This window comes from Semicossyphus pulcher, unplaced genomic scaffold (genome assembly GCF_022749685.1).
Source record: "Semicossyphus pulcher isolate SPU_LCO1_2020_fin unplaced genomic scaffold, fSemPul1.0.p SCAF_11, whole genome shotgun sequence".
NCBI classification, from domain to species: domain Eukaryota; kingdom Metazoa; phylum Chordata; class Actinopteri; order Labriformes; family Labridae; genus Semicossyphus; species Semicossyphus pulcher.
In genome coordinates, this window is record NW_027211615.1 from 17,447,861 (window position 1) to 17,461,610 (window position 13,750).

At 43.1% G+C, this 13,750-nt stretch overlaps 1 protein-coding gene across 1 annotated transcript in view; it reads left to right on the forward strand.

Moving 5' to 3' along the window:
• LOC138613419 (MAM domain-containing glycosylphosphatidylinositol anchor protein 2-like) overlaps nucleotides 1–13,750 on the forward strand; it is a 194,982-nt gene that overhangs the window by 102,491 nt on the left and 78,741 nt on the right. The window contains exons 7-8 of the mRNA XM_069687090.1: nucleotides 12,387–12,478; nucleotides 12,568–12,805. Coding sequence (XP_069543191.1) covers nucleotides 12,387–12,478; nucleotides 12,568–12,805 — 330 coding nt within the window. The remainder of the gene's footprint in view (nucleotides 1–12,386; nucleotides 12,479–12,567; nucleotides 12,806–13,750) is intronic.

Genomic DNA, 13,750 nt, shown 5'->3' on the forward strand with positions numbered 1-13,750 from the left:
AGAGTGGGCAGTTTGACTGTGCATTAGTACATTACATTGTTTGTGGAAAGATTTCATGGATTTCAATTATTTCTTGCTGCATATTAAGCAGAGCAGCAGTCATGAAATAATGGAGACATACAGCGATACATGCCCGACATACTCAAGGACTTGTTTCATTTTTAGATCATGAAAAACATCCAGTATATTTAGAAATATGTCAAAATAAACAGCCTACATATTTATATTCTGCCCGGCAACTGCCGTTCCAAAACCAAACCATAATGCCCATGATGCACCCTGTTTTTGGAGCAGTGTCTCCATTGTTCGCTCATGCCTTTTGCAGCATGTCTGTGGCACATTGTCAAACTGATGCCTCCTCGCTGAGTGTCACGTTGCATGAAAACGCTTTCAGCATGTTCGCATATTAAGGGGGCTGGGTGAGTGGGTGGTGGGGTTGAAATGAGGGTGTGCTAAATTTCCACCGTGAGCAAGAAATTTCCATCGCCACAGAGCATGTTGGGTGTTTGAAAATAGAAACAAAGTGATGTTTATCTTCTTTGATCTGAACTTCACCTCATGTGTTGTTATTTTTTAATCGGAACACAGCATGAAAACAGGATAAAGAAAGGACTCTTCCCACCTTTTCTGACACGTGTGCTGCTGTCTATGGGACCAATATTGTAGATATGTACTCAGTGAGGAATTCAACGGTTTAAGATTTAATGTTCTAGGCCTCTTTAGCTCACTGACAGTACATCCCACATATACTGTACTTCAATTTCCTATAACTTATCAGATGACTTATACACTGTTTAGCCATAACATTATGACCACCTGCCTAATATTGTGTAGGTCCCACTTATGCAGCCAAAACAGCCCGGACCCATCGAGGCCCACTAGACCTCTGAAGGTGTGCTGAGGTATCAGGCATCAAGACATGAGCAGCAGATCCTGTAAGGCTGTAAGTTGCGAGGTGGGGCCTCCATGGATCGGACTTGTTTGTCCAGCACCTCCCACAGATGCTCGATTGGATTGAGATCTGGGGAATTTGGAGGCCAAGTGTTCGTGTTCCTCAAACCATTCCTGAACCATGTTTGCAGTGTGGCAGGGTGCATTATCCTGCTGATTAGGGAATACTGTTTTCATGAAGGGGTGTACTTGGTCTGCTACAATGTTTAGGTAGGTGGTCCGTGTCAAAGTAACATCCACATGAATGGCAGGACCCAAGGTTTCCCAGCAGAACATTTCCCAGGGCATCACACTGCCTCTGCCGACTTGCTTTCTTCCCATAGTGCATCCTGGTGCCATGTCTTAGATAAGCGACACAAACGCACCCGGCCATCCACATGATGTAAAAGAAAACGTGATTCATCAGACCAGGCCACCTTCTGACGCTCATGTGCCCATCGTAGGCGCTTAAGGCGGTAGACAGGGGTCACTATAGGCACCCTGACTGTTCTGCAGCTGCGCAGCCCCATATGCAACAAACTGTGATGTACTGTGTTCTGACAACTTTCTATCAGAACCAGCATTAACGTTTTCAGCAATTTGAGCTACAGTAGCTCTTCTGTTGTATCGGACCACATGGGCCAGCCTTCACCTCCCACGTGCATCAATGAGCCTTGGCCATGACCCTGTCGCGGGTTCACTAGTTTTACTTTCTTGGACCACTTCTGGTAGGTCCTGACCGCTGCAGACCGGGAACACCCCACAAGAGCTGCAGTTCAGGAGATGCTCTGACCCAGTCGTCTAGCCATCACAGTTTGGCCCTCGTCAGAGTCGCTCACATTCTTACGCTTGCCAGTGGTCATAATGTTACGGCTGATCAGTGTAAGGCCATAGCCATATGTCTGTCATAGGCTTATGTAAACTGATACATCGTCACAGGTGTTGAAGTAGTGGACCGAGGTGTGTCAAACCAGTTTAGACTCTCTGTCAGAGTTCTATAGTCCTCTTTATGCCTCCCCTCAACTGGTTTGAGATGGCCCTTAAAAGGGCGGACTGTCCAAGCACATGTGAAGGCGGAGTGGATGAGGTGAGCTTGTAGTGCTCTGGATGGATTTGCTCTTTTTACTTTACTCTCCTGCCTGTCAGTGTGTGAATCATGCATGAATTCAATCTTATTCTACTCATAATACAAAGGAAACACCTTGGAATAGCTACCATGTCGGTAAGTAATGTACTATATGCAGTGCAGTCACGGCCCTGGTATTGAACGTACTGCATCTCCTTCCTAAAGCTTTTTTATAGCGACTAACTTATAATTTAATCATGTAGATATTTCGCTTTGTTTCCCTGTATATCCCACATGTTGCTTCCTCTCTTTCAATACAAACTAATGTCATATTCACACATGACAAATTGTGTCCTTCCTTTAATTAGGTTCGACAAAACCGAGCAGTCAAGCAGTCTGGCAACTTTTTTTCTGACGTGGCACTTTGAAGTGAGGAAAAAAGGGAAATTGAGAGAGGATAAGCCAAGCTCGAGGCGAGAGCGCAGACAGACCTTTAGTTGCTCTTTGTTTGTGTGTGTGTGTGTGTGTGTGTGTGTGTGTGTGTGTGTGTGTGTGTGTGCAAGAAATAGAGGCAACAGAAGGAGAGACTGTCTGTGTCTGACTGTGTGCACACATACAAATACTTTTTCACATAAATATTCTCCTGCCTGTTGATTTTAGAATATCTTGACTGAAACTCAAAACAGCCTTCAAAATAAATAATGCAAAAATACTCACAAAAAAGCCGATTGCTAATATATGTGTGGCCATGGAGAGTTTGGCCTGAAATGTTGGAATTATAAGCACTACACAAGAAATGCTGGTCATCCGTCTGTGCATGTGTGTTGATATTCACGTGCATTTGCTGCACTTGTGCACGAAATGCAAATAGATTTTCTCCTGCTCCTCTGAGTTTATCCTGCGTGTTTTGCAGGGTCACCCTGTGGCCTCATCGTCGTCTATCTCAGCTTGTTCCCTCTCCGCTCCAGTCCTTGAGAAGCCCTCTCAAACTGCTGTTGCAAAAAGGGCCTGTGTGTGTGCAAACACACATCTCTCCCCAGCAGATGGTGGTTTCTCTGGCCATACTGTCCCACCAGCCAGACCGCCGTCCAGGGCTTGGCCATCTCCACAGCCGGCCCAGCAGGCTGCTGGCACCGCGTCTCCCTGCTGACCAGATCCTTTTATGGATTAAGGGTCCGCAACACGTCTTCATACGCAGGTCAATACCCTGCTCTCCTCGGCCACTTGAGTCCATTCTGTCCACAAACATGCCAGTTTGTGAGATATGTGCTGTGACAATGCAAAGATACTCTGCGCGGGTTCCTCTGCAGCTCAAATATGAGTAGGCAGCTCCAAAATGATGAGTTGGTGAATTGAGACAGTACTGTCTGTGGATGGTGTTGAAATGGGCGGCTGGCCTGGCATTTTGTTCCCACGTCTCCACGCACACACACGAGCCGACCCTGTGCATGTGTTCCCTGTCTTTTCCGCTAAGCAATGTTTTTTTTCCCTCTGTGTGATGCGGAGGAGCGAGCACTGCTGCAGCGATCAAATATTCAAAATCAAACGGCGCCGCGCTGTCGTCGGATTTTCTCGACAATTCCTCAAGGAGTTCCTGACAAATTCAGGTATGAGGCTTTTACACCCAAGACATCCATCACTCCGTAGACACAACTAATTCCAAACACCCACACATGCACGCACATTCAAGCATACGGCACAAAGTCAAACACGCAAGCCACCATCCGCAGTTTGTAACGCTGATTGGAGGCTTGCTGTTATTTATAGAGAAGCAAAAATGCAATCTTTTCCACCGTGAGCTCCCTGCTGTTTATATTTAGACTGTTTGGTGTGGAGAAAGCAATCATGACGGGCCTTGTAAAAACCTGGCTGTCAGCATGTGAATCAACATGTGAATGACCCTTATCAAATTTGCTTTGGAATAAATTCTGGTCCAAAGCTGAATACATTTCCATTCATGAATGCCAGATTTAATGGCTGGATGGCCAGAACTGGCACAGGCAGGCTGGTCTCTTGGGCTGCGGCCCTCAGGACTGTCTGTGTGTGTATTTGTACGTGTGCTGGTACATATGCATGTGCCGGTTTTTGTTTGTGCATTCAGCGCCCGTGTGTGCATGTGAGGGCTTTTCAACATAAATTAAAGCCGGAGGTCAGCCTGAAGGTTGAGAGCTGCGTTTAGGACTCATTTCCCACCAAAGACCGGACGTGTGTGCGCGTGTGGCCGTGATGTTGTAAAGGTGCTGATGCATGGGGGAATGTGTTGGCGCTAATGCGAAGAAGCATGGGGTGATAATAGGAAAATGAAAGGTGTTTGGATGACCGTACAAACGCGCACGTGTGACTGAATGCCTTGTGTTTTGAACCGTTGCTAATGCCCCGTGTCCTTTTTTTGTGTTTAACCTTGAGCGGAGCAGATGAGGCAGAGGAGAGAGGCGGTTAGAGTGACATCCATCTGGCGCTGAGAGATGAGTTCGGCTTCACATGCTGATAATTCTCTGCAAGAATGAATGGAGAGCGCGGTGTGAAGCCTGCTGGGAGACAGACAGGCAGGACGGACTGAAAAATGAGATGGAGTGATGGGTAGGCAGGAAGATAATGATTCAGACACGTCTTTCTTCTCCAGCAGACAAAGGGAGGGAGGAAGCAGAGGAAAAAAACACATTCGAACTCTGTTTTTCTGCTGCATCCGTGTGTGCGCACATAACTGATGCCATTGGCTCTTTGTCATTACTAGTGTCTGTACGTGCGTGTCACAGTCAGTATGTCAGGGCTGTGTGTACTTTTGCCCTGCTAAGAAGCTCCCCTGAGGTGGTATTGTAATCCTGCCGTGCGACATGAGCTCTCTGTAGAAGAAGGCCTCAACCGGGGCTTTTCTCTTTGTGTGATTATCTGCGCTTTTCATGTACAGGCCACCCATTATTCCCACAGGCTATTAAAGCTATGGAGAATCACGCAGGCTGGCTGCAGGCGGAGGCACTTCAGTCTGTGGTAAAAAGGAAAAGAGAACATTGGAACATTGTTATATGTCCAGTAATGATCCAAAAGAATGCTTTGAATATCCACTGCATCACCATTGAACTGCATGCAATCTCCCAGGCAGAACAGGATACAGGAAATGCAAATGTAAGCACGAGCAGAACCTCCATTTCTGCTCTTGATATTACCATGAAAAAAGGGAGCTCCTGTCCTGTAAGTGCCACTACAGTCGATGTTTTACTTCCTGGCGTGTTGCCACAGTCAAGGTTCAATGAGAGGAAACCGTGACGGTGATAAAAGGAAACCAGCCTCCGAGATGCATCAATAATTCATGCAGATTTTGTTTGTGCGTATGTTAACTCCTGTTTTCTGCCCCAGCGCCTGACGCCCAACGCTGGGTTTTCTACCCTGCTGCCTGAGATGTGTGTTTTATAGTTTTCTTACTGTGCTGATGGATCATGCTTTAGTTAGCACCTAGCACAGGAGCTACGACCAGAGGAGGCTTGTTTACTGGCGGTGGTATGTGGTAGATGAATCCTGATTAACGATGATCTTTATAAAGCTTACAATGTCACAGTTTTTTGACACTGACATAAAATGTTCTTTTATATCTCAACAGCAGCTGACATCGAGTACACAAAAAGTGAACACTTAACTTCATTAACGTTAGAACGAAAGCTTGTTCTTTCCCACAGCTTTCAATTGATGAAGCTAACATAACATAATGCAGACTAAGCAGGATGTAACAGTTTACAAAGCTGGTTTTAGCATCAAGGCATTACTAAACTATAACCAGCATTTCTTTATTTTTCAAAATCTGTATGTCTTATGTTTTCTCATCAAAAGTGATTAACAAAGAAATTAGATTCGAATTCAGATTTAGCCTTTTTACTAACTAGTGTCACTTCCTTTTCTTTTTTTGTTTTATTGGTGAAATAACGTCACAAACTAGTGACACTGAAGGCAAACACGAAGAATTAAAAAAAAGAAGATAAAGTAGTAGATACAGTATATACACAGACATACACACACACACACACACACACACACACATATACAAGCATTATCATAAATATTTTGTATTTATATAATCATGTAATAAAATCTATATTTTAAGTTATGATAGGTCAAATATTTAAAACAGCATAATAAGCTAATAGTAATATATAACACTTTATATACACCATTAAATAGCTGTGATAATGATAATAAAGTCATATGGCAGTGACAGTGAAGAACAATACTGTATAATAATAAGAAGGCACTACAGTATTTATATAATATTGGTGTGATAATGATGTTCTACAATACAATAGTATACATTGCAACAATAATCACTACAATGCTGATACAGCAATGAGGGATAGGGCCGGACCCGGGCTGCCCTACAGCCCCACCCTCAGCAGCACAGCCAGAGCCCCCAGCACTTGACAGAGGGGCAGCTGAAGCCACTTCCATTGGCCCCTTATTCTTGCATAAAGTTATCCACCACATAACTGCCCATGTTTACTACTAATGATGGGAAGTGATGGGGTGTCAAATTAAAATACAGGGGGGAAAAAAATGTATATTAGCCTCTCAAAAAATATAATTTTAGCTGCAGTTGAATCAAGTTAAAGCTCACACTCGCATCATTTCCAGGTTGTTGTGGATGGTGGGCTGTCGCTAGAGAGGCAACATATAGAATCATCCCCTCCACAGCTGTCATGGGGATGGATTTGAGCTCCCATGTCAACAGGTCCATCTCCATGACAACTGAGCAAAGAATTGATGTAAGCTTCAGAAAAATAGACGTACGTACATTAATTTTCAATACAGGGCTATTGTGATGTATAATGTATAAGTGATACTGTGCCTATAGTGTGACTCACTCACTCCTACTGTGTACACAAGTACTAAGAATTTAATGCTGTTTTGAAAAGTTATGTAACAATAGTTGGGGACTTCCAGCTTCACTGTAAATGGGAAAGTTCTGTTCCCGAGCGGAGTTCTCTTTAAACATTCATGTGACTTTTTTCCATGAATTGGTTATCACAAAATGTGGTGGGAAGAGTGACGGTGGTACATCACTTGACAAAGGCTCCCAGCACTGTACTCCTCACCTCACACACTCACCACAGTCCCCCTCTTTCAAAACACCTCCAGTTCTTAGATTCTCTCCCATGCATAAGGGAACAGGCTCCATTTGAGTCACTGCGCCTGTCCTGCAGAATGTACTACAACCAGGTGAAGTAATGCCCACTTATCTCCCTTGTACACAAATGTAGTCGATTTACAGGAATGCCTACTTGCTATTCAATATTTATAGTGAGAAAAAACTGCAGGAAAAGGGAGGCTCGAATGTGGACGAGGAGCCGATTGTGAAATATGCATGAGTGCACACATGCGGCGATTCTGACGTGGGACTGCAGCTCTGAGCGGAAATGAGGGAAGTGAGTCACCGCGAGGAGAAGTGTGGGAAAGTAGGGAAGCGACCGTGGTGATTAAATCGGACGTTTGTGCTCCTGTTGGAGTTAAAATCTGTGGTTGTAAGATCTAAATTTAAATCTGTTGGAGCAGATTATTTCAAATTAAAACACATCTTTTCACCTCGCACGACGACTTTAAAAAAAGTTTCTTTCCTCTAATTTCCTGTAAATTACCTCTAAATAAGATGTTTCACAACATTAAGCGTTAGGTGAGAAAGAGGTTGCAGCTGATGTTCAGACTCTGCAGTGATTTTTGTTTTGAAATTGCTGTTAGCCCTGCTGCGTGCCGGTGACTCGTCTGATCAGTATGATAATATAGCGAGTCTCCTTGGTGTGCTTGTATTATCATAGATATTAAAAAGGGAAGCACAGGCGCTCGGGTCAGTGTGGACTGTAATCTGCTCTTCCCTTATGTCGGCAATCACTTCAGAACTTTTTAATCATAAAAGTGCAAAGACATGGAGAATACTTTATTTCTTAACTGTGATCTGGGCCTAAAAAAAACCTGCTCAGTTTTATGTTTTAGTTTTATTTGAGTTGGAATCAGATCAGTAACACATTTAGCAAAGTTAATATGAACACACACTCTTTCAGTTTGAATTGCTAAACAGTTTAATAGTGAGGTTCAAGACTGCCTTTTTGAAGGTACATTTGAAACTTATTGTGAATCAAGGGTGTAGAATTCGTTGGAGACAGAAAGGACTTGTCCCCAATCCAAACTTTCATATGAGGCAGCTGCCAGTCTGTGTGTCAGAGACTCCAGGCTGCATTGTACGGAAGCCCTAAGCAGACATGCATCCATACATTTTGTTTTCTCCTTTTTTAAGCCATAAGAAGTGATTTCGGGTTGTTTTCTCGTGATCTCAGCTCATGTATCTCGTTATTTCCAGATAACAACGCTGCTCCACCTTAATGTCAGATGATCTTGCATCCCCAGAGTTGCAGAAGCACAAAGCAAACAAAGAAACAGGCTCAACTTGCCTCATTAGTGTGGGCAATGGCAGCATGGCATGTTGTGGTCTGTCTTATCACATAGGCCAGCCTGTTGTTTTGTTTTCTAGATTGCCAGAAAATGATCCCATTATCAGAGACAGCAAGCTTATAATAAGATAATATCTCAAGATAATAAGATAAATTAATCCGTTATCACGGGAAAACCAGAGTTATTACCCCGAGATAACAAGATAAAGCTCGAGATCTGGAGAAAGCAGCCGGAAATAATTCATTTTGTAAATAAAATGTTTGGATGGTTGTCCGCTTAGGGCTTCCGTAGAATTGTACTTCTTCTTCAGAGTCATAAAAAGCTACACCAGGGTTCATGATCATGTGACCAGGGTCATGTGCATGCCCCAGCTCTAACCCCTCTCTCTCTCCCCGGGACCAGGGCTACGTTGCTTTAAATATATTACGTTAATAATTCTTAAAGCGCTGGTGTCTTTTGTTACAGTGGGACACTGAAGTGATAACACTTCAGCCTGTTAGCATGTGACTACAACACCCAGACTTGCCGCGAGACTCGTCATTTTGCAGGAAGTGTTGTAGTCTAGTACATATTGGTAATTAAGACCAAGGCAATCATCCACATCATCCACATTGTATTGTGACAGGATTGCAGGGTCCATTGGGCATTTAAGAATTGAGTTAATCACATCCTGTGGGCAGTGAAGTTTTTCTACACAACATCGGTGTTTGTTAGCCTCACTGTTTGTGTTTCCTTCAGAGGACGGTGGTGTCTCCTAACATGATTCTCAGGTGAATATTTCCCCCTGAGGCACATTCAGTGATCACCACTAAAGAGCAAAGGTTTGCTGGGTTTACCTCTGGCGTGAGCAGTGTGGTTTAGCAGTCAGATAGCTGGAAGACAGATTGAAAGAAGTATAATGTTTGACTGTAAAAAAACTTTTTTTGGATTGAATTATTTTATAGTTTTTTCATCTCATCGCCATTAAAGAATCCACAATCAAAGTTTTTTGTCCATGTCCTCTGGCCGTTTAGTTCCTCTGAACAAGATGAAACTCTCCATGATTGATCGTCGAGGCTAAGAAAATTGAATCAACCGAACAAGTCAATTAAACATCAAAATCAAACTCAAAAGTAAAGTACAAAAACACAAAGCTAATATATTTCTGTATTAGATGTATAGGATAGAATAAAACCCTCACCTGCTGCCTTTAAAAGCACAATATTTCAGCCATGTTTGTAGTCCCTGTTCATCTCTGCAACTTAATCCATGATGTTTTTTAAAGCTCTCCAGGTCGACATAGCAACGCTCAATCTATACAGCTACTTTATAAGAGGTGATTCTATGATTCAGACATATACAGTACCTTTTGTCAGTGGAGAACTACAAGTGCCGAGGAGAATAATTGGTCAAAACTATACTTTATTTGATCCAATTGATTTTGTTTGGCCTTGTGTTGCTTTTGAGAAACATAACTATAAGCACCTGAAGAGATTAAACCTGGTCTGATGGAGGAGCAGAGCTCGGACGGGGACGGTTCAGTGCTGGTTGTGTTGTAGTTTCTTAAGTTTGGAGAAGAATATACTCGATCTGGAGGAATGCAATAAGAGGAAAGCAGTTAATCCAAATGTTTATCCGCTGTCACCTGTGACAGGACATGACTCAGTGTGGGAATACAGTGTGTGTGTATGTGTGTGTGTGTGTGTGTGTGTGTGTGTGTGTGTGTGTGTGTGTGTGAAAAAGATAACACTTTCTTGAGCTGAGCACATCCCCAGAACACAAAAGCCTTTTCAAACTGTCAAGTTAGAACTACAAGTCTCTGACATTTATGATTGATTGAAATGTGTTTCCTCACAGATACGCTCCATAACGGCTTCCACCATGGACTTCATATTGTCTCATTAACCCTATAGAGTGTATGTTGGCTTACAGGAAATTGAATCTAGGCGTGTGTGTTATAGATGTACACTGTGAAGCAGAGCTGAGCCCAAATGGGAAATAAACGTGGCTCACAGGTAATGATGTGTATTATCTCCATGCCCATAAAGGTCACAGATATATGCTCCACGCAGTATTATGCTAATTGACACAGTTTCCATGCCGGTACGATTGAGTTATACAAGACGTGATTGATAGGTAGTGTGTAGCAGAAGAATTTGTGACTGTTGACACGATTGTAATATTTGTATCTGACACACGTCTTAAATAGGATTCGCCGCCTGCCGACGCTGATTTCAAACGCGAGCAGGAAGATCATGTCAAGGAGGCGCGTGTCACTCGTCGCTCGCCTCAAAGTGCAGCTCGGCAGGCATCACAGTGTTTTGCACATTCAATTTCCTGTGTTTAAATCTGACACGCAGGTTTTGTTTTCGCTTTCCCTTTACCAAACTGAATATGATAATGTCACTTGGGAATTGCTAGATGAAAAGATTTCCATGGTGCCGTCAGCTTTTTTTTCCGCTGAGGAGATGAATTGAACAGTCGAGGCGCGGGGTTTGGAACCAATACAGCATGCATTATAATGAAATCATCGCCTTTTTGCAGTGCAGGGAAGCTAGGCTTTGAAAATGGAGTTTGCAAACCAAATTGGATTAGAAATGGTGGATATTTTGTTAGGTATCTCTCCAATTTCACAATGTGTGTGTTAGTGCGAGTGTGTGCGTGAACCTGCCTGCATGCTGTAGGTTTCTTTCCACTGTAGCTATCAATATTAATGTTGGTTCAAAGCTCCAGTCTTCAAAACAAACATATGATTCTTCTTTTCTGCTCAGTTCTGTGTTTGACCCTTCAGCTGCATCAAAGGCTCACATTCAGAAGAACAGTTACACATGTCACAAACGTTTCTACTGTGAAACATCCCCGATACTGAAGTGACACATAAGCTTACAACAGTTAAATCAGGTAGCTGTGACCCAACGCTGTATGCCTGCGCATTTGAAGTAACCTGCAGACGCATGACAGCGATTTACAGCCATTAGTAGTGATTCAATCAAATCTTTGGGATTACATGTTCACAACAATTTGACCAACAGAGCCCGAACCTACATTAACGGGGGGGTATTATGCTCGTTTCAAGCTTCATATTTCACTCTGTGATACCTGTGGAGTAGCTTAGCATAATTTACAGTCAATAAAACCCATCATTTTTCTCACACTGGTGCTCTGTGCAGGCCCTCATATGTCCCTTTAAGAAATGCCGCACCTACAAGCCCACTTTCTTCTGATTGGCCAGCTCGAAGCCTGCCTTTGTGACGTCACAAAGTGCAGCGTGTAGAAAAACAGTGTGAAACCTGCGTTCACAGCGGCCTGCAGACTGATCTGAGAAGCCTGGGGATTAGACCAACATATTTTCACCTACAGATATGAAACTTTACCCACGTTTAGTCTTGACATCCAGCATTGTAACATTATATATATATATGTATATATATATACATATATATATATGTCTTAAAATGTCAAACAGCATAATACCCCCTCTTTAAGTGTTTGTTCCACTAGCATGTGCTGGACTGAACTGGACACCACGCCTTCACCCATTGGTTAGTGAACCCCATTTTTGAAGCCCTGAGTTTTTCAGCTCTTTTTTTTTAGAACCAGAATTGACCTGCTTTGATGACAGGATGGTTACGCATTGCTGTATCTCTCACCTTGTTGACAGGCAGCCATCGTAGGGACTTGTCAATCACAGGTAGTCATGCCCTAAAGCATATCCTGCTCAGTCATACAGTATATTTTACTACAAGTTGGTCCTAATAAACATCATGGTGTGTTGAAGTAGTCTTGAAACTCACAATTCAGACCAAAATGTCATTTGGATGTCAACTCAGTGCATATATTGAGTTTGATAAAGAATCTTTTTCTCATAGACTTCTGTATAATATGGCTTGTTTTAACAACCAGTGGAGTCTCAGCTGGTCGACGTGGATTCCTTACATACAGTCTGTGGTACAAATGATTTTATGATCCTCCCTTCTCTTCACAGCTTTGAAAAAGGGGCGATTCTGGATCACTCCTGACCCCTACCACAATGATGACAACATCCAGATTGGACGGGAAGTCAAGATATCCTGTCAGGTATGGATAACCACTTTCAAACTTAACACACATATTCTACATATAATAACAATTCAACACATATATCAACCTCCTGAGTGTCCCACCAGGTGGAGGCGACCCCCCCAGAGGAGCTGACGTTCAGCTGGCTGAAGAACGGCCGTGCCCTGCGCAGCTCCGAGCGTATGGTCATCACCCAGACGGACCCCGACATCTCCCCCGGGACCACCAACCTGGACATCATAGACCTCAAGTTCACCGACTTCGGCACGTACACCTGCGTGGCGGCTCTGAAGGGCGGAGGCATCCCGGAGATCAGCATCGACGTGAACATCTCGTCCACAACTGGTGAGCCTCACACCCCTTTGTGTCAGAGACGCATCTACACACCTCCCCTGACATATTCGACGCAAACACACACAGAGGCTCTTATTGCTACTTTAGTCATAAACACATGCTTTAAAAGATCCTGAGAGGAAACTAAAAATGTGACCTATAAAAACTGTGGCAGTGTTTCTTGGACTGTTAGGTTAGGGACATCAACTTTAGTTTTTTACTATCTTTGTCTTATTTTTGCAGTTTTTTGCAGCTTGGGCTTTATACTTTTATAATGTTTACATTCTGTAAATCTTTGTAATAATGATCTGTCTAGTTTTTAAAATCCTTGTTTTAATTACCATGATAAGTGTAGAAATGCTTCACGCTCAAAATGATTTTCTTCTCAAGGTGAGAAGTTTAGGGCCTGTGTCCACTAGCGGCTTTTTTTGTGCTGGCAGCGACATTTAACCTCGTTTCTGAGCACTTCTAACTGGCGCTTACTGTTGCTAGGTTACAAAAGTTGTCTGGCAGCACTTCCTTTTCCCTCGGTAGTGATCGTTAAGTCTGTTTTAAATCACTCTGTATGCTTAATATTTGCTTTTATTCACAAAGTAAACAAAAACAATGGAAAGGAAACGTGTCCTGGCGTTAGCACAAGCTCTACACCTGGAAATTGTTGGTTGTTGACAAAGTACGTATTTCAAGTCCCGCCCCTTCTTGATTTTGATTGGTCGGTGAGAGAGAAGTGACATTGACAAGTTGACAACAACAGTGTTCCAAAAGTTTAACTATTCAACTTCAACTGACGACAAAAAACAGTGTTGGACACTAGGGGCGGGAATATCAGGGTAACACAATACGATACACGATACGTGGCCCAGGATAACAATAATATCACGATACAGCAATTCTGCGATAATTGATGCATTGCAAGACAATCATATATCTGATTAACTTCTTCGGCCAATTAATTTT